General features: G+C 37.8%; 1 protein-coding gene across 1 annotated transcript; it reads right to left on the bottom strand.

Moving 5' to 3' along the window:
• Positions 1 to 6,713: 6,713 nt before the first annotated feature.
• Positions 6,714 to 21,125, bottom strand: LOC110466002 (TNF receptor-associated factor 3-like). The gene is made up of 10 exons (XM_021522234.1): positions 21,038 to 21,125; positions 16,682 to 17,319; positions 15,712 to 15,816; positions 14,562 to 14,720; positions 13,433 to 13,510; positions 12,026 to 12,100; positions 11,233 to 11,370; positions 10,443 to 10,556; positions 8,777 to 8,960; positions 6,714 to 8,451 (listed from the first exon to the last, which is right to left on the bottom strand). The coding sequence occupies exons 2-10, from the start codon at positions 16,982 to 16,984 to the stop codon at positions 7,877 to 7,879; spliced, it is 1,731 nt and encodes a 576-aa protein (XP_021377909.1). The 5' UTR covers positions 16,985 to 17,319; positions 21,038 to 21,125; the 3' UTR covers positions 6,714 to 7,876.
• Positions 21,126 to 22,426: the final 1,301 nt, after the last annotated feature.

Here is a 22,426-nt window from a genome sequence, read left to right as displayed (position 1 = left end):
GACTGTGACCCTTTTCCGTTTATCGGAAGTGCCCATCGGGGAGTCCGAGGTTGAGGAGAGTGACAGACAGGCTGTGCAGGATAGGGTGACCTCATCCTTGCACAACTGTCTGAAGGCCTCTGCAGCTTTGCAGTGTACACTGCTGGCCAATTTGGTTCTTCCCAGGCGAGCCTCTGTGTTTAAAGGTAAGCCTATTGAGGAGCCGTACCTTTCCAGGCTTTTGTCCTCTCCCTTCGAGGGTCCGTGGCTCTTCGGGGGTGCCCTTCCTTCTATTCAGAAGGAAGTTAAGGAGGACCCAGTAGCCTCGGTACTTTTGGTTTCAATAGTATCGGCTGGTGGTAAGGCTGGAACCCCTCGGGGTTAGGGCCAGGCCAAGAAGAAGGCTAAGTTGAGGCCTCGCCAGACTCAGTCTTCAGCTAAGGCTAAGTCTACATTTAAGGCCGAAGCCAAGGGTAAGGGCAAGCAGAGTGCCAAACCCTCTGGGGGTATTCCTGACTCTCCCCTCCTTCCACAACTCTTTCGTTTCAGTCCGGGCAAGTAGATCAGAGGTCTCCTTTAACCGGTCTCATAACGGTCGTTGACAGCCCCAGTAGGAGGTCGACTGTCCGCCTTCCTTCCTCAATGGAAAGAGATTACTCAGGACAGTTTGACATTGTCAATAGTTGCGGAAGGATTGAGCATCCCGTTGTTACGGGAACCGCCGCCCACAGCAGAGCCAATCTTTTCCCCATCCCCGGTGATTCTAGAGAAGGCTCTAGCTGTCGGACGGGAAATTGCTACCCTAGTCGAGAAGGGTGCAGTCGAGGAGCTCCCACGGTACTCTCCAGGCTTCTATTCCCGATTTTTTTCTGGCAAAGAAGAAGTCGGGAGTTTGGCGGCCGATTAAAGACCTAAGTGCCTTCAATCGGTTCGTGGGCTCTCCCCACTTTCAGATGGAGACCCCGAGAGGCATTATTACCTCAGTCAGGGAGGGAATGTGGGCTACTTCAATAGACTTGAAGGATTCCTACTTCCACATTCCCATCAGGAAGTCGGACAGGAAGTATCTTCGCTTCTCATGCGAGGGCAAGATATTCCAGTTCCGGGTCTTACCACAGCCCCAATGGTTTTTACCAAACTACTGCAGGTTGTGGTAGGTTTCCTGCACCAGCGGATTATCAACATCCATATTTACTTCGACGACTCCCTCATGCTTCATTCACTGAGGGAGTCCCTGGTGCAGGATACTCGACTGGTTCTTTTTCTCAAGGTCGGGTTCATCCCCTCCCGAGAACTGTCTCCCTCCTAGGACTTTGTGTTCCTAGGCTACCGGTTCAACGTAGCCAGGGGTATAGTCCTTCCAACTCAGGAGAAATTCATCAAGGCAAGGAGTCTGGTGCTTCAGTTTATCCAGAGTTCTGCGGTACAGGTTCGTTGGTACCTCAGTCTGCTGGGGTTTCTCAACTCACTAGCAGATGTAGTTCCTCTTGGCAGGCTGCACATCAGACCTCTGCAGATGTTTCTTCTCAGCCATTGGGTTCCAGCGTCGCGGGATTGGGAGGCTGTTATTCCTTTCAGCCAGTCGGTCAAGGAATTTGCCCAATGGTGGACAATTCGGAACAATGTCCTGAAGGGGGTGTCCTTGCACATGAGCTCACCCACCATGACCCTGTATACCGATGCGTCCAAGACAGGTTTGGGGGGGGGGCGTACCTGAACGCGCAGGCTCGCTCAGGTTCGTGGACAGGGGATCATCTTTCCGAGCACATCAATGTGCTCGAGATAAGGGCAGTGTTTTTGGCCATCCAGGACCTCGGGTCTTATCTGCAAGACCAGGTGATTTGCCTGGCAACAGACAACTCAACTGTTGTAGCTTATCTGCAGAAGCAAAGGGGGCACCAGGTCTCACGTACTGTGTGCCCTGGCCATTCGCATTTTGCTACTTTGCCAGGAGTTGTGCCTAACCATTCAGGTCAAGCACCTTCCGGGCAGACTCAATATACTTGCAGACACCCTGTCAAGACGTCTTCAGTTGGTTCTGACGGATTGGCAGCTCGATCCATCCATATTCCGAGCAATATGTCTGGTTTGGGACAGGCCTCATGTAGACCTTATTTCGGCACAATCCATCTCCCGATGGATTTGCCAGGATATTAGGCTGGCTTATGAGTCGTCTTCTGATGATGTCAGAAGGCTATATTCAAGGTTAGGGCCCATGAGGTTAGGGCTCTGGCAGCGTCTTGGGCCCTTCTCAATGGCTCTCCCTTTTCAGAGGTTATATCCTCCTCAGCCTTCTGGCGAGGACACACTACCTTTACAGAGTTCTATCTGAGATCACTGTCGTCCTTCTCAGACAAACTTTACTCTTTGGGTCCGGTGGTTGTTGCCCAGTCAGTGGCTTGCCCACCCACCTCAGAGTAGAGTGTTCTCTGTTTTTAGATTTGTATGCGTTAGCATGGCGACAGAATATCTTTGCTTGGCAATGATCTTTCTATCTTTTAATTTGGGATGCTCTATATAAGAGCTTCTCCTAGGTATTAAGGTTCCAATTGACTGTGACCAGTGTACCGCCCTCCTGGATTAGCCATGGTCCTGCCGGATTGGAGTATCCACTAGGTAAGACGAATTCGCATAATAATTGGACGTGGTAAGTATTGTTTTTGATTTTAAATTGAGGTTTTTTTTTATGTAAAACCCATTTTTATGATAAAACTACTTACCACGTCCAATGTGAGTCCCACCCTCCTCCTTGGCTCCTCTGGCTCTTTTAGGCTTTTTGCTTTTAGGTGTTTTGTTCGTGTTTAGAATAGAGGAAGCTGGAGGTGCGCGCGCATCCTACACCCGTATTTCCGGTTTGGACAGGGAGAAGTTTCGTATTTGCGCGGGGCATTTGAAAAACTTAACTTTGGAAGTTAAAGAACTGGTAGTTGGAGATCATTTGCATAATAATTGGACGTGGTAAGTAGTTTTATCATAAAAATGGGTTTTACATAAAAAAAAACCTCAAGTTTGGGTCGCACAAGTGACTGGTAAGCTTTGGCCTTGATATTGGTGTTTGAAATCTTAAGATTTCTGTAATGAAAAACAAGGGCCTTGTTGCCATTAGATGTTACGTTGTCACAGTGGGTGTTCCACTTGAGGTTCGAATGTAGTGTCACCCCAGGTACTTGGCAGCTGGGACAGATTCCAATACCTGGCCTTGAAGGATATACTAATATGTAACAGGCTTTCTCTTGTGAGTGACTGATAGTGAAGGACCAAGGTGAGCTTATGCCATACCGTGGCGTCCGTCGTCCGTCCGTACGTCAACAATTTCTTTAAACGACCTCTTCTTAACCACTGCTTGGAATTTAACTAAATTTGACTGGAAGCATCTCTTGGTGGGGTGGGGCCAACATATGTTTATTATTTGGAAATGGTTGACGTATAACGTATAACCATATATACAGTTGCTGAGTATAAAGAGAAGGATGCACATTTGCTTCAAGGATGGTCCTAGGGTCTGGCCCCACCCTTGGAGACAGTCCCTGGGTCAGAACTTTAAAACGGTTGAGATCCCCACCCCAAAACTATGTATACAAATACTGGGCATAACAAGACGAATACAGTCATTGTTTTAGAATAGACCCTGGGGTCTGACCGAACCCCTAGGGACCTAGTTTCACAGCTTGGAAACAGTTGATATCCCCACCCTATAATCACATATGCAATTGCTGAGTGTAAAGAGATGAATGCACATATGCTTCCATTATAGCCTTTCGGTTTGCCCCACATTTGGAGACTTAACCCCTGGGTCATAACTTCGAAATGGTTAAGATCCACACCCCAAAACTATACATACTATTGTTAGGCATAAAGAGACGAATACAGTCGTGATATTAGAATTGACCCCAGGGTCTGGCCCTACCCTTGCAGACTTAACCCCTGGGTCATAACTTTGAAACAGTTGAGATCCCCACCCCAAAACTATAAATACAAATGCTTTGCTAAAAGAGACGAATGCAGTCATGATATTATAATTGATCATGGGGTCTGACCGAACCCCTAGGGACCTAGTTTCACAGCTTGGAAACAGTTGATATCCCCACCCTATAACCATATATACAATTGCTGAGTGTAAAGAGATATGCTTCCATTATAGCCTTTCGGTTTGCCCCACATTTGGAGACTTAACCCCTGGGTCATAACTTCAAAATGGTTAAGATCCCCACCCCAAAACTATATATACTATTGTTAGGCATAACGAGACGAATGTAGGCATAATATTAGAATTGACCCTGGAGTCTGGCCACAACCCTAGGGACCTAGTTTCTGAGTCACAACTTAGAAACAGTTGAGATCCCCAACCCATAACCATACATAAAACTGCTGGGCATGAACAATCTAATACAGATATGCTACAACGATTGGCCTTGGGGTCTGGCATATTCCCTTTGATCTCATTTGGAGAAAGTTTTGTAAAGGTTGCTTAGATATTCAGGTGAGCGATACAGACCCTCTGGACCTCTTGTATTTTCTGAGGAATTTCCTCTGAATGGCAGAAATTATTGTCCTTAAATGTAGTGAATGAATGTATCAGGACTAGACGATGTGTATTGCGCCAACGATCACGTGTATGGCGACTTAAGTATATAATGGACATCTAAGGCCTATTCGTTTATGCCGAACAACCAGTTTGATCATTTATAAATGTAACAATTTCGAGTACTTGCAAGACTTTGTCGAGGCTCGCCTGAAAGCAGCATCAGATTACTAGGTCCGACCTTATTTAATAAACGAACAACTGGTCCGACCGGTTTGACCGTTTAAACGAAAACGGCCCTATTGTATCATAGCTAGCCAATATGGCTTTGTCAGGGGGTATTCCCTTTATTATAGCTGGACAAGAGTATCTTGGTAAAACGTTAGCATTGTATTATGATGGCAACGTTTTTTTCTTGGCGACCGGTGTTGTAAATCATGACTTAACAATATGCCTTGGAAAGGGGCATGTCTTTTATTTTGACTAGATAGTGTCTCGTGATGAGGTGACATCATCGTCATTCTTTATTCCTCGAGAATGAGAGGGGTATGTTACAAAAAGGATATGTTTACATAGCAAAGTTGACTGTTGACAAAATAATGTACCAAACGTGATTATTTCATTTATCCATTAAGAAATATACTTGTTGACAATTTGTCTGGTATTACGCACTTTCTACGTTTGTATGTCCTTAGCAGCAATGGTATATTCATCCTATTTCGGAATTTTCATCATGTAAATGAACTGGAATCAAAATATATCTGTGCTGTTTTCCACAGGAAATAGGCACTATCTTTGGCAAAATCATCATTTACACTTTATGGCGTCTTTGAACAAGGTTACCAAAAATTATTCTTCTGTCTTTTGTGATAACGGGAGATAAGGTTGAATACCGTAGACGTTCATAATTTTGTCCATAAAAGTGTCTCTTAGAATGAACGTGACAAAATGTCTAATTACGTAATTGAAAAGTTTACCACATTTTGTGCAAATTTGATTTTGCTCTGTGGGTGGACACGTTATCATTTTACATACATATGTATATACATATTGGTAGAGTACTGCATGGTTTTCATTCTTGATGTGTCTTGCAGGGGTCATCTGTTGTATCACGACTATTAGACTTTTTGTTTTTGGTAGGGTAATGGTATTTATTCTTGATGTTATGTGACATATTGTATCACGACAAGACATTTTTTTTTTATTTGGTAGAGGACTGGAGTTCATTCTTGACGTGTCTTGTAAGGGGACATGTGTATTGCTTTGCAAAACTTTCAAAATTTCTTTTCTGGTGCTTTAGGTTTACTTTCAATGAGTAATCAATATGCTGATTATTCATACCCCCACATCCTTTCTGGGTATACAGCAATGACGTGCGTTTCCGTAGTGAAAGGCCAGTGTACAAGCTACATCACTAGCCAACTCTAGAGCATCGTGTCGAAAGTATTCGCAGTTCGCCTAGATTTTCTCTCTATTTGATGAATCGTTGTGGTAATTACCAGTGTGAGGTGGGGAGCAGAATCTATACTCGATATATATGGGACAGACCACCCAGGGGGCCGAGGGGCGGGTCCAATATAAGTATCAGAGTTCAAAACCTTCGACAGACTTTACCTGTGAATCTTACTGGCGGATTTTACTGGTGAAGCTTAGACGATGAGCAATTTATTCCCATGAAGGGGCCGACATGCGGAGTATGGAATCACTTAGTGCAAAACCAGAAACAATCATATTTTTGACTTTCCAGAAACTGTTGATCAGATTTTGATGGAGAATGGTGGTTATCATTAGCTGAAACGGGGATCAGAACCTTTACTCAATATGGGTCTGATTCCTATGAGCCCAAGTGACGGAGCAAAACGTTGTCAAAATGGCTAAAATTTTAAAACAGTCTTCTTTGCTAGAATCAAATCCTCTTCGTGGATGGAAGGGTAAAAAAACACTTTATCAAAATTTTGAATTCTAGTACCCCTGGGTCACCTTTCCCCTCCCCTTTGGACAGGGGTTAATGTATACTCTTGTGTAAGGAATTTACATATTCGGGTATATTTTGTTGATTTTCAGTGGATGATAATTCAAACTTATTGCAGCAATATTGTATCGGGTTACTGAAGTTTACTAGCTGTGTAGAAGTGTTGGTCACCCTAACTTCATTTTGTTAAAAGCCAAATTGAATCCACAATAAATAAATAAAAAACACATATTTTGTTATATGTTCCATTAACACGTTGATTTATTTTATTTTAAATCAAGTAATTAAATAAAATTGTATACTTACCTTTCACTGCATGCATTCTACATTGTCTGTCAAGCAATATTCGGTTATAAAAAGTATATTTTGCACTTCATATAATACTGTTAGGTGATATTCAATTACTTTATAAGTTTTAAAAACTATTAAAATATTAACCCAAAAAGAGTATTGTCCGCAGTATTGTAAATCAAACATGCATAAAACTACATGCATGCACGAGCTGCATGAACTATACAACAGTTCAACATGAATGTATATTAAGTAATCAAGTAAATAAATAAAATTTAAATAATGTCACATTGTAAATATGTATACCGCCAACACTCACACAAATCGGAAAATTAAAACAATTAATATCAGTACACAGGCAGATATACCGGACCAGTACGTATCCTTTTTTCGATGGTCAAGAAGATATTTGATAAAGAATATATATTGTTTAGTATAATTACCACTTATAAATGTAAACTCACACACACACGCACATACACAATATATTATAAAGGCGATGTCGGTGATAAGTCAATACATTATAGTTGAATAGTATATTCAATTAACACAAGTACTATTGAACGATGGTGCATTTTGAATTACGGTGACGGCATTATGTACATGTTGAACACGCATGGTTTGTCAAGTCTTCATATGATTTTAGCTTTCGCAACGAGATAAAATACAAAACAAAATTACGCATACTATAGTTGTAGATAAACCGTTTTTCATCTCAGAGATATGCCACTAAATTGAGCCTAAATATAGAACCAAGCAGGGTATGCCGAACGTATTACTCCTTGCCACTTCACATCGTTGTAAACGGTCAAGTCATCTCTGTGAATACTGCTTTGTCTTATCCAGGACACAGACATCAGAGAATGTGTTTCGATAACAAACTTCATTAGTATTCGATGATCGGTTTATACTGTAGAGCTATAGGACAAGGGTTTTTGGAACCTATTAAGTATTATCTTACTTCATGCATGTAAAGAACATTTAACACATTTTAACTGCAGGCGCCTATGTCACAAACTAGAGCATCTCTTTACTTTCAAAAGTTCAAAAGGTTTGATTGGTTGATGGAGGCGTCTATTGTCTGCAAAGTATTTGAAACAGGGACCTAATGTTCAGTACAAAGTTTGTGCATTAGAAGAGTCCACAGCAACTCTCAGGAATATGGTGTCGTCTCTCAGATATGTCTCCGTTTCCAGTTTAGTATGGAGAGCAAAGCGGGGAACGCCACAAGCAACGTTCATTTCCGACTTTGGTCTTTGGAAACTGCCACTACTCGCATTAGGCATGAATTGTTCGCTGACATGTTGATAGGTGCCGTTTTGGTCTAGGAGTTTCATAGAAATGGGTAGCTGGAAAGGCCAAGGCAGAAGTGCATCGAAGTCGCCTCGCATCACAACTAAGAAAAATGAGAGGTGAGATCCCTTCCCGGTCCCATCACCGTTCAGATAGATCCGTCCACAAAGCTTATATCCATACCTACTGGTGTAAAACGGTTGACTGTATAACGACAGGGTTTTCCCAGAAACAGCCTCACGTTTTCTTCGACTGTAATCTCGGATCTTCCACATCAAGACACCATCGTAGTTTACTGTTTCTTGCAGCTGAAGTCTCAGGTCTAATTCACAAAGTCGGATATCCATATGTCCAACCTGCTTTTCTACTTGCTGTATAACTTTAGAGTTTCCACCTGTAGATAAAAGTCATATACACAATTATACAAGTGTATAATTTTGAAATATAAACAGTTTATGTTTTCTCGGATATATAAATTGAAGACATAATATTAATAGTATACTCCATTACAACCTTTGCCTTTTCACGTTATACTGTCATAGGGCATCAATGCTTTTTTGACTTGGCTTATCTTTAAGTACATAAGTGAATTATTTTGCGCCAGTATAGCCGCATTTAGCATGAACGCCGAAAATACATCAATCAACACAAAGCTGAACTTGGATGAAAAGTGAAGACATTTGAATATTAAGATAATGAGTAATCACAGGATTGCATACCCCCAGCACCACCTACAACCACCCCCGCACGCTCTATGTTGGTCATTCTCTGATTGGATGTCTGCAATGCTTCCTTCATCACCGTGACTTCATTCTTGAGTGTATCAACAGACTCCACGGACGCTTTGTCTTCAAGTCGGCGTCCTGTCTGTATAACCCTTTCTCCATTGCTGGCCAGATACTTCTGAAATATGAGTTTAATTAAATGTATTTTATTTCATCTATAATGTAGCCAAAACTAACACCTGAACTATTTGTAAATACTTTTACCCCAAATCTGCTTTGAAAATATATCGATAACAAATGACCTGAATCTTTAGATAAATACGCTTTTATGATGCGCATTGCCAGTGAAATGCGAGAATATAGAAACAAGGGAAACCTTTATCTGAAAGTTTTGGAAATATCTGACAAATTCTTGTTAAAAATTAGCAATGATTATTCGAACCTTCAAAATTCAATATGATAACCTAGCGGCCATCCATATTTTTCCATCAGTCTCAAAATAGAACACGCCCAACGTAAGACCATGGGTATATCTTCATATCATTTTAAAAGGATCTGTCAAGGAATTCTTGAGAAATAATGAACCATCAAAACCAAAGATGGTCGTCTAGTGGTTAACTTGCTAGTTCAAAAGTCTCAATTTAATACAGACTACGGGATATAATCCTACGGATTTGACGAACATCTGTGAAGTGTTTCTAAACAATAGCGATAACAATTGAATCGTANATAATTACTAGTAAGTATGAAAGAAAGTATGATAGCCCTCTTGTATGAGGACACATGATTATGAAGATGCTGATCCCGGGGCTCCCCAACCTCGGCAGTATCCTAAATGTGCTGGGGAAGTAAAATGCTTGAAAAAAAAAAAAAACCAATTGAATCGTCCAAATCCAATATAGTTGTTATCAGCGGCGGGCTGTAAAAATCGCCCATCGTCCGTAGTTAGGGGTCTGTCCTCAAACAGATTTTGCTATTTCTAAAGACGGCTCTTTCTCCAATTTCATATGGCTGTTCCCCCTCGTCCTTCGTTACGCTTATATCGTTTAAAATCTTATCGATAAAACCAGATGGCTTCAGATAATGCTAGGATAAATACAACCTCAATTTCACGCTCCTCGTTTTATATGCAACCTTATTAACCGCTAACCAATTTCGAGGTCTCTATTCTTCTTTTTAACAATCACAATACGTTTTCATTGATTTACCTGGGAAATATTGGCATTATAACGAGGTTTATTATGTAGATACTATTTAACAATAGTAATAGATTTCATGAATATGCATATTCGCAAGAAAAAGCATTAGCAGCACACTTGCAAACATAAGGTGATCTGCAGTTAAGTTTATGTTATCGCAGACTTGCCGCGTTAAGGGTGACATGCCTATGTCATCTTTTAGTCATATGTGATCAGTGTAATACGACCTTCCAATTTTTATTTCCATTGTGCTTGAATTAAGATATCACAACAAAGTCGACAGACATTTCTAATTACCTTTCTACGTCGAACTCGTCTTCATTTCATATGAGAATGATGGAAATAGCCGCGACGGTTTTCCTTTTCGCTTGATAAAGTCTTCTCTGTACTCGTTTCACTAGTCTCGTACACAATGAGAATGAAGGATGTTATGTTCATTACAAAATATGTTTATATCATACCTTCATTTCATGAATTGATGTTTTGTTAAGTTGAACCTCTTTTTGTAGTTTTTTGTTTTCTTCGACGAGTTGGGGGATCCTTGCATTTTCTTGAATGACATTGTCCAATGTATTCTGGAATATACAAATGTTATTTCATGTCATACTGTATCAAATTGAATGGCATTGTTTGAACACTGTTTCATTTGAATGCATCTCCCTAACTCGATGGCAATATGTAGCTCTAGATAATATTTAAAAATTCGATATATATAGGTCCCATAGATAATAACAACAGTATGCAATATGGGCATTAGATACGAACAAACAAACGTTCGTTGGATGCGTATTACTTAGATAATAGCATTGAGGAATTACCGCCAGTGCAGACAAGGAATTGCCAAGACCATCGGTCCCTTTCATCCTCTCTAAGTGTCTTGTTTTATTTTGTTTTTGTTTGAAAAATGAACTGAAATACAAAGCCTCTGTACAGATAGGTGCGCAATGAATCAGTTCTTCATGTTAGAAGCAAAAGCTTGTTTCAATCACTCCGCTTCATTTGTGTCACACTTTGCAACTAAATATCTCTAACAAGCATGCCGAATGTGTGATTCTGTTTTTGATAGTCTTTACAATTATGTTTCTGCCATAAAATTGTTTTCTAGCCGAAATGATATTGTGTAATTGATTGCAAATAAATATTAAATTGAGACGAACAATATATTCACCATGGTCATATTGTTGAAGTATATAAAAGAAAGAGAGCAAAACATGTCCAAAATAACACTAAACTTTAGTATTGTAGATGTACCTTCATGTTTTCCAATTCGCTCAATTTCGTAGACAGCGGTTCGTTCTGCTGATTTGGGATGATTAATGGTTTTACCAGCATGTCAAGATGTACAGAGACACTCTCCTTCTTATGGGTGGTCATTTCTGTTTCTGTACCCTGTAATGGAAAGTTTGTAGGTCAGTGGAGATGTGGTGCTCGTCATATTGAGTCGTTTCGAATATTAAATGATAACAGATCATTAGGCTAGAGTGAAATCTTTAAATATAGATTTTATTTATTTAATGAGTTCTTAACGGCCCATCAACAAAGAAAATGTATTCAGGGCCAATAAAAAGTAGATAAAACACGTAAAAGAAAATTATATCAAACAAACTGACAGATTAAAAGACAACTGTCCTGAAAAAAAGAAAAAAATCTGTTAAAAAATAACAATAAACAATTAAGATGATTCTATCTTCTGTAAATGTGCTGTCTTTATTGCCACTTTTATTTACATTATTTTGTCATTTATATATAAAACGAATGACAATAAAATTGAGCATAGAAATTTTGTCAATTTAATTGTGTTGTAAGAATTGAAGAGAAATAACTATGTTTGTTGTGATATTTGGTAAGTCGTCATGTGCAAACAGAATTCCAGTGAAGTTGCAACTTTATTTAAATAACACTACTTAATTGAAGTCTTTGTCCCAAACACAGACAATCCATGTATTGATGATAAAGTCACCGAAATACTACTTGAATTTTGAAATAACTATTGTATAGTTTATGAAGCATGAAGTACTTATGAAGTATACAAATCATTACTCACTTTATTTTCACAGCCATACTTGGCAAATGTACACGCGATCTTCTTGCGTGGACACTGATCCAAGTGTGAGTCCATCTACAGGGATACAAAGTATTTGTTTAATCATCATCACCACTGTAACCATCCCACCAGGCCCAGTAATATGATAGACAAACCTTACACACAATAGCAGGACTCTCTGCATGTGTTTACATATACACTATCACAACAAGTAACATGCTATCTATGTTATTCTTCTTCATTATTAAGCAAGAAAACGTCTGTTTTCCAATCGACAGCTTGTTTAAATTAATAAGTAAACAATAAATTGCTTTGATCTTTCATTTTTAGCTCACCTGGCCCTTCGGGCCTTGACATTCATTCAAGTTCACAGGCATCAAATATGTTCAAAATCTTTAAACGACTTCTTCTTAATAACCAAAAAGCCCAGGATGTTGATATTTTGCCAGTCGCATGCTAGGATGAAGGGCTTCCAAGTTTGTTCAAATGAATACCCTTGAATTTTTTCAAGGTCACAGGGGTTAAATTTGTTTTAAAATAACTTCTTCTGAATAACCATGAGACCCAGAATGTTGATATTAAGCCAGTAGCATGCATGGATGAAGGGCTATGCAGCTTTTATATTTGCATGACCTTGACCCACTTTCGAGGTCGCATTTAGTCAAATATGTTTAAACATTTAAATGACCTAATTTCAATAAACAAAAGGATAGGGTGGTGATATTTTGCAAGTTGCATCCTGAGATGAAGGGCTATACAAGTTGTTCAACATACTGATCTTGTCCGACTTTTAAGGTCACAGGGATGAAATGTTTTAAATCTTTTAACATGTTCTTTCGAATGACTTTTAATCATAAATACTGATATTTTGCCTTTAGCTTTATTTAAGATCACTTTTAAGGTTACAACTGTGAGATGTATACCAGGTGAGCGATGCAGGCCCATTGGGCCTCTTGTTAAATATTTGCTATCTCACTATAAAAACAAATGTCATATATCAGTATCAGCATCATCGATACTCCAGTGGTTACACTCACTTTACATTTCCTGCACTCCTAGAATAAATCTTGACAACCACTAGGCTAATACCTTTTTTTATGATAACAGGTGAATGAGATTTCACCTTAAAGTCGATCACTTTTACCGATACGCTCCTGAGCGATTTTTTCGCTGTTCATTAAATGATCCAAATAGTCTTCTTGTATCGTCCACAAGTTGGCACGGCACATACAGAGCAATCGATTGTTGTCATGACATATACTCCCGGAGTGCGAGAACCTACGTGAGTGCTACTCTTGGATGTTCGAAGATGCGGTATAAGGCATACCACTATAAAGCTTAATCACACGATTTCATCCACTTCTGTATTGATTAGATCTATTATCAGTCTTTAATATGATTACACACCTGCTCTCGTAGTATTTCGTGAATTCCACATTCGTTGGGACAGCTCAATGGGAAACGCCTGCATTCCGATTTATGATCCTGTGTACAAGATTGAGTAAAATTTATTAATTAATATTTATCATACTATTGCTAACACTTATATGGCACGAGTTGACTTCAGTGGTTATGCTCGTATACCAATTCAACCTAATGGCAGAAAGCATTGTGTTGCATTTCTCTAAAGCGCTCTCTTAATTTGTTGTAAAGTATTTGAATCCCTAAAACTATAGTATCAATCTGGTTTATTAGAGAAGGGTCCTGGGTTGACTGATTTGCAAAGTTGATCATGTATTGTATCAAAGTATATATACATGCTACAACTTGGTGTCAACATCCTTCATTCTGTAGATAGGTTAAGGAAACGGAGAATATCCGCAGTTGGAAAATTGTGGTCACTGGGTCAGAGGAACACTTTTTCTGAAACTTAGAAATAAACCCCGTTTGTGAATATACGCTGCTTGTCCTTCTCTTTGGCCAATGGGGTTCGTTACAAATGTCTTATGCACATATGCTTTACTGACCCATATCAGTATAGCATGTGTGTATTAGATATTTGAAACGAACCCCTGTGGTTTGGTTGTTTCCTCCACACCCATTATCCTTTCATTTCGTCTCTGAGCATTACCTTGTTAGTTGATGATATGTGGTACACTGTACAGCATTTCCTTGTTAGTTGATGATATGTAATACACTGTACAGCATTACCTTGTTAGTTGATTATATGTGGTACACTGTACAGCGTATGCATTTTACGAGATTTCGGGAAGCAGAGTTGACGTCCCTACCCATTGATACATTCGCTGAACTTTCCATAATCATAAGCATGTAAATGATCTTCAGATTACGGATCGAAAATCAGGAATAATGGTTATACTATATCTTATATGTTATAACAATTATGAAAGAACATTTTCGCTTTAAATATACCTGACAAGTTCAGATATTACCAATCAATTGTTCTGAGCGCGACAACAGCATAATATGCCCAATCATCAATGTTATACGGAAAAATATATTTATCTACATTATATTAATGTCTCGTACACATATGACCAGCCAAGCCATTTCACCATGCTGTTCAGATGCTTACCTCAATTGCCGTTAAACAGATGGGTTCTGAACAGTAGTGACAGGATACTTCTCTATATTCACATAGGTTTGACATGTGTGACTCTATCTCGGACTGTAAGACTGCCTGGCCGCATTTATCACATTTCTTTCCTCGATAAGTGCACGATGCTTCATGATTCTGTAATATGAAGAGATAAATAATAATAACAGACAAAAAGTTTGTGTTATGAAAAAGCATACTTTTAATAGATGATTGTGTTTTATATGCGTAAAAGGGGTAAAATTAATGGGGAAAAACTTGATTAAAACGAATTATTGAAACATATCCAGCGTAGGGGATGGGTAGTTTCAATATTAACAAATGTTTACTTGGAATGTTTACAAAGAAAATGGACGTGACACATGTGCTATGTGTTTCGATGTATCTTGTGTATTATGGACTTGCCTCATATTTTCAACTTATTATCAATGATATTTTTTCAACCATTTTATTATGACATTTGATGTTTCGATTTCCTAGACAATATAGCATATACAATACATTTATAGACTTTGAGCTAAAGGTCTTAAAATGTAGTTCCGCTCACTTGAATTTCAGAATTATATACAATATACATCTTTTATTGTTAAATCGCAAGAAGATAGTAACAAGTTAATTTCAAAAGAAAGATTTTTGCAAAGATGATACGTGGGCATGTCTGACGTCTCAATTTAGTACATCCCAGTGATCGAAATTGCCAATGCACAAAACACATTGAGGGTTGAATTTTGCAATATTTCTCCATTCGAATAACACTTGTTACTATTTCATATATACGAAAAGATTAAATCTTGGTACTGATTTGCTGTTGCCGTTTGAATTAAGCCAAAATGGACTAGGCTAAAAATCAAAAGAACTAGTTTTAATGGAGCGGGCTAAAGGTCAAAGTTTTAATGGACGGAGCTAAACTTCAAAGTTTAAAGATCAAAGTAACTGTTAATTCAAAACTCAATATGCAGAAATGTAAAAGCGAGATACATTCATTAACTTTTTTTCTGTAAGCATAAAGATTAACGCCATGCCTTTTTTATTTTCAGTTTCCATTCGTTTTAATTGGTATTATCATTATTTATGAAATCTGTGAAATCCGGAAAAGAAATAAGTATATTACTACGTTAAGCTTACATACCGGCAAATTCCTCCAAGATATTTCTGTTGGACAACCCAGATCCTTGTACGAACAGTAAACAGTTAGGTTTGATATTTCACGTCGCTTACATGCATCTGGAAAAACCTGAAATCATTATTTTCAAAACACAAATCAGTTCAAACTATTAGCTGTAACAACTACAAGATGAAACATTTACCTTTTACTTTGATTTAAAATAGTAATCCTGTGTCATCACAAAAAAATGAAAATATTGTTTTAAGGATGAACAAAAACTTTTTGTCGGATGGTATCCAGTGAAAATACATAAAGAAAACAAATGAATATATAAACAACAAAGACTGCTTGGTATTGTATTCGATGGTATCATCATAGAGAAGTTCGACGTCATCGACTGTTCTCCGATTCTACAATAAAAGGGGTTCTGCCACCGAGTTGTTTCCCATTTAAAAGTTCTAACATGAGACAAGCAGAATTATAAATGTTTTCCAGCTGAATATATTTCATTCGTTTGACGGAATACTTGAAGGTTTTCCAACATGCTGCCACATTATGAAAATAATGAAATATAGTGCTACACTCGTGAATTATAGACGGCAATAAACTAGAAACCTTAAGATATCCATTACTTTTAATGAATATTAGTATGTTCCATCATTAGAATATCGACTTGAAATCAACAATGGTGTATATATTATTTGACTGAATCGTGATTGCACAGTTAATCCGCAACATACATACATGTATAGATCAGTAAAGCCAAAGTTAAATTACACATTGGCATATAGTAATAAGTGCTGTGTGATAAACTAAGTATATTGATTGATGAATGACAAACTCGATCACGTAAAGATTCAATAACATAAGTCTTAAGTATGACAGAAACCATATCGTTATATATATCAACACCATCACGTCTTTTGTGAATTATTATTCTTTTAAATGATTTGAATTATAATGTTTATAAATAAATCTAGAATTAATCACTCACGTCATTCTTTGAAAAGGCATCATGGCAGCCTTCCACACGACAAACGTCCGTGTCTTTGTCTCTGAAGAGAGCAGTGATATCGGTCTGACAAACGTGATGTCCACACGGTAGCTGGAAGGCATTCCATAACAGCGACTGACAGACTATACATTTGTCGTCTGGCTCCGACACAAAGTTGGGTAGCACTTCAGGATTTGTGATTGAGGCTTTAAATGTTGGCGAAATTGAATCAAGGTTTTTGATGGAGGTTTTAAATGTTGGCGAGATTGATGATTCCCTACCATCAATCTCTTGTGACATCATTTTAAAATTCCTCCGTAACTTAATAAGCAGATTACGCTTTTGATAAACAATATGAAAATATTTATTTATACTGTCTTTGTCTTATGTAATGAAACGTCAAAAATGAAATTAAAGAAAAATAAATAAATATGTAAATCTTAAACTCGTATAAGATTGACAAACACAGAATTTGTTAATAGCAATCTAAAAAGACTCAATCTGATACTGCCATGCCAAAATATAAACGCATAATGTTCCGTGTTATAATTGCGATGGCATTCATTTATCATTATTGATCGGGAATATTTGCCCGACCATCCCGTATCTGAACCAGTTCATTGAGATGTCAGTTCCCACTGTAAAAAAATAAAGTACAAATACTTTAGAGACGTACACACATTTATAGATTTTGAATTAAATGTAGGTATAAAACAGGTCCCTATGAAAATAGATATGAAATACACGTTTATATTTTGGTTACATATACAAATGTACTATTTGCGTTATTTGGATTGAATGTTATCCACGAATCAAGTTCAATCTAATCAGGATATTTATCCACAAAAATTAAGAGGGGTCACATGTTATTACATCATTATCAACGCTCTTTACTGGAACAACCATATTCAACTTATAAACATATAAATAGACAATTTTATAAAAGCTTTATACCGAAGGAGAATAAAGTGTAAACAAACCAAAAGCACAATTGAATTGTGAAAGTTTCCAAAATATAATAGCCTCTGCATTTTGATTAAGTTTCACAAGTTTCGAAATATTTCATTATCGCTCTCTAAGACCAGATGTTGATCACCAGCAAAAACAAGTCAATAGGAATACCCACACTATCTTGGGGGATTTGTATTATATTTGAATCGGCCTTGACGGAATAGAGCATATCGATCTAAACAAATGCAGGTAAGGTGGTTTAGTACAGGAATGTTTTTCAGTAAAATAACATGGGCATATGAAATTAGAATTAAGCCCCATACGATGTTGCATATAATTTCATTAGCATAGATAATGCTGACATGTATATGAGTATATGCAACTCATGTTGATACTAGTGAGATAGTACAGAAACCATCGTACCAACAGAGTTATCTACCTTTATCTTAATAACACAGTGATAACTCAGTATGATATGTTTGAGGCAATGGTGTCATGCTATTGATGATGTAACTATGCATTTTAAAATACCATCGTTATCTGATAAATCTTGATACGTGGTTCAGCGACATCTAATATCTACATCAGCACTCATTCATAGTTTGACAAAGGGGCCAGTCGGTCTTTAAACGTTGCGACACGTTTGATACGTACTTTGTGTAAAAAGTGAAACTTTGATATCACATATTTCCAAAATGATGAATCTTATTGAAGCTACATATTATAATTCCACTTTAATCTATGTGTAATGGTGCCCATTTCCAATTGATCATTTTTAGCGTTCGACCCAGAAATAGTCAATATGAGATGACATACGGGTGCACAACTGGCACTGCTTCCACCACAACAATTACTCTTCCGAGTTCAGAACCATTCTGCCGATACAATAACGACAAACATGTTATTATATTATTATAATCGGTGCAAAAGATACAGAGTTTAACATTTAAATATGACTGATGATATTATTTGCATTAAAAGTTTTTTAGGCATTTATTATACCAGGAAATAAACCAACAATATTATTCTTTAAAGAATTTGCACTGCGTAATTTGTATCCCTTATACCAGGTAGTTAAATGTTCTTTTAATGAATTCCATTACGTTTTATGGTTATAGTATTTAAAGGTATTGTATTTGTAAACCATTGGTTACATTATGAGTTATATGTAAACAGTACGTAGCATACGCGTATACACTCTACAGGTAAACCTATGACTCAATGGACGTGAACGAGTTTCATTTGACTTTAGAAGACGATATAACTAGACCTAGCTAAAAACCATATACGTACGTACCGTGTGATACCCCGGTACCTTAAATGGAAATATATATCATTACATGTTCATTTCGGCTTAATATCAAATTTTGTAATTACTCGTATAAATGAAATCAGTACCATCGAGGTCAGATTAATAAGAACGATAAGTTATTTGTAGAAGTTTTATGTACAATGACTTTTTCTTTTTCCATTTATCTAGTACATGTAAGTAAAAGATTGTACTTCTTTTAACATAATTCATCCAATATACCTTTTCCTGTAAGTTTGAAAATAGTATAAAAATCATATGATAACAAGTACTAATTGTAATGGGGGACCATTACAGATGTCCCCTAAACTGCTCGCAAAGATGCATCAGAAAACGATCGCATTGCCATAGTACACATACAATGTACATACTAAATTTCTGTGAAATTGAGTAATTTCTAAATTGCATCCAATCAGAATCCTCTGTGTAGTTGCTCTGGCAGCGCAACGTATGCGATTGAATCTGCAGTCCCCTAGTACCCCTATATACCAATTTTCATCGAAATCGAACAATATCTAAATTGCGATCAATCAGAAGCATCCATGTGGTTGCTATGGTAACGAAACTTGTGCAGTTTTATTCGCAGCCCCCTAATATCCCTATATACCAATTTTCATAAAAATCGAAAAATATCTAAATTTAGACCAATCAGAAGCCCCCATGAGGTTGCAATGGCAGCGAAACCTATGCGGTTGAATTCACAGTTCCCTTATACCCCTACATACCAATTTTCATCAAAATCGAACAATATCTGAATTTCCACCAACCAGAAGCCTTCGTGTGGTTTCTATGAAAACGAAACAAATGCGGTTGACTTCGTAGTCATCTAATATCCCTATATACAATTTTCATCAAAATCGTAAAATATGGCAACGAAACCTATGCGGTTGAATTCACAGTCTCCTAATATCCCTATATACCAATTTTCATCAAAATCGAACAATATCTAAATGTTGACCAAACAGAGGCCGCCGTCCGGCTGACCAGTCGGTTGACCGATCGAAAAATAAAAATACTCTTGCGCACCGCCTGTCATACACGAACACTCATGTAAAGTTTCGTTGAATTCCGCCCAACGGTTTTCGAGAAAATATGTTGGAAACCTCGTCGGCGGAAGAAAGTGGAAGAAATATTTGTTTGGGGGACATAATAATAAACCTTATGTAACAAACAATCCAAAATGTTTAAGGTGGCTCCACACATCGTCATCAGCGTCCATTTTCGTGACATACTTCCGGAAAAAGTACAGCTCGGACTCAATTATCTTCATCGAAATGTGCATGTACACCGTGTCGTCATTTCCGTATTGCGTATCGGGCATTCAATATCGTAGTGCAAATTATAGTAACACCTGGGCCGTTTTCGTTTAAACGGTCAAACCGATCGGACCACTGTTGTTCGTTTTTTAAATAAGGTCGGACCTAGTAATCTGATGCTGCTTTCAGGCGAGCCTTGAGAAAGCCTTGCAAGGCCTGCATACATATTTGCAGGTCCGCCAGGATTTATACCCGAAATTGTTGCATTTATAAACGGTCAAACCGGTTGCTCCGCATAAACGAACAGGCCCCTGGTAAACAATAGTACACGTGCGTGCCGATGATATGTTAACACCCGATATCGATATCGATATCAACTCTACAAAGTTGCATTACCATTATATGAAAGTTTCAACGAATTTGGCTGGTTAATTGCGAAAGTGTGGAGCCACCTTAAATGAATTTATAATGTTGTAAATGATGACGCAATTCGTCTCATGTTCCAGTAGACATGCACAGCTGTTATCTTGATTGGACCCAACACAATGCTATTGCGCTTAAGTACCTAACGTATTACGTCATTTTAAAGAAGAAGATAGTATCATTTGTCAGGAAAAGGAAAACTTCAAATGTATTGTATTTCCTCTTTAATTATTTGAGACAACAAAGCGTTTTTCGTGATACATTTGAAAGTATAATATGAATATGTGTTAATATAAAGAAAAAAATATAACACGATTTTCAAATTCTACCATTATCTTTCCCCCAAAAATCATTACTTGAAATTACTGATACTATATATAGACACACAGGAACGCCCGCTACGCTGGTTTTACTTACTTTTTGACGCTAACTATAGTCGTAGTCCAGTCAACGTGTACCGCAACACTGCCGATTTACAAGTCGCCTATCAGTTTGTATATGTATCAACGTTAAGCCGCGAGCTGGCAATGAGCCAACTTGACTACGCCAGCAGTATGTTTATCATATGTGTGATTGTAACGTGGCCCTTTGATTGACGACATAACGACAACCAATGCAATCCTCGTACACATATAATACAAAAACACAATTAACAAGCACGCTCGATAACACCACTCGATAAAAGGAATGGCTGCTAAACTATAAAAACATAATGTTTATTGTTTGTGTGGAATCATTTTTATTTTGAAAAACACACTCACACATACTAACGCCTCAAACTCTTAGTTGGTTTATGACGAATGCACCTCAAACACATTATTCAAAGCAATGTAGTATACAACAGCAGTATAACTGCTTATGAGAGAGTAACACTTGAAGAGACATATTTATACGATAAACGAATTTTTTTTCAACAACTTGAACACTTGAGGACATGTATCAGTTTATAGATGTTTACAACATAATAAATGCGAAATATATTGCAGTAAGTTACCATTTTCCTTAAGTGCCATTTCTAAAATCCAACAGTCACGAAGACGGATATTAATGATTATTTTCAGAACTTTCGTGATATATATATTTAGATTTGAAAGACGCCAAGGTTTATGAGACCTTTAAACTGCGTTCTGTACTTTCAGTCTAAAAATAGAATTGGGGTCTCCCGAACTGCCTTTAATTTGTACTGTGCTCATAGGAGTCTTAAAATAAATCTTGACAATACTTTTACACTGTCTTATGTATGTCGTTAGTTTGGGGAGGCCGTCAAGTTTGGGAAGGCCGTCAAGTTTGGGAAGGCTGTCAAGTTTGGGAAGGCTGTCAAGTTTGGGAAGGCCGTCAAGTTTGGGAAGGCTTGGGGAGGCCGTCAAGTTTGGGAAGGCCGTCTAGTTTGGGGAGGCCGTCAAGTTTGGGAAGGCCGTCAAGTTTGGGGAGGCCGTCAAGTTTGGGAAGGCTGTCAAGTTTCAACTCGGTGTGTGTTACTCAGCTACTGAAAATCTAAAACTAGAAATGGGGATTTCCGGAAAAAAACACTCGTCTAATTATAGAACTTCGCGTAGACGACCAATATGTTTTTCTACAGATTACATCCATGTATGACGGTTGTAGTCAAGTATGACAATACAGTAAGTTTGACGATTGACTTAACGTGGTGCATATAGCACTGATATACATAAATGTGTATATATTAGCACACAATGTAATGTCAGTACTTGTCAGTCTTATATAAAGAAATAAGATTAATTTTTCAACATAATTTTTTTTTACAGTGGTCCATAAGGAGAGTTCAAGAATACTAATGTTGCACAG

This window comes from Mizuhopecten yessoensis, unplaced genomic scaffold (assembly GCF_002113885.1).
Source record: "Mizuhopecten yessoensis strain PY_sf001 unplaced genomic scaffold, ASM211388v2 scaffold11111, whole genome shotgun sequence".
Lineage (NCBI taxonomy): Eukaryota > Metazoa > Mollusca > Bivalvia > Pectinida > Pectinidae > Mizuhopecten > Mizuhopecten yessoensis.
The sequence above is the reverse complement of the archived record's forward strand: the minus strand, read 5'-3'. Positions and strand labels throughout refer to the sequence as shown.

Bases quoted from the DNA above. Each gene is read 5' to 3' on its own strand.
- LOC110466002 (XM_021522234.1), bottom strand. From the start codon at position 16,984: ATGATGTCACAAGAGATTGATGGTAGGGAATCATCAATCTCGCCAACA. The intron at 14,721-15,711 runs GTATGTAAGCTT...TTCATATTACAG, and splicing joins TATCTTGGAGGAATTTGCCG to AATCATGAAGCATCGTGCAC. The intron at 13,511-14,561 runs GTAAGCATCTGA...TCTTGTACACAG, and splicing joins TCTGTTTAACGGCAATTGAG to GATCATAAATCGGAATGCAG.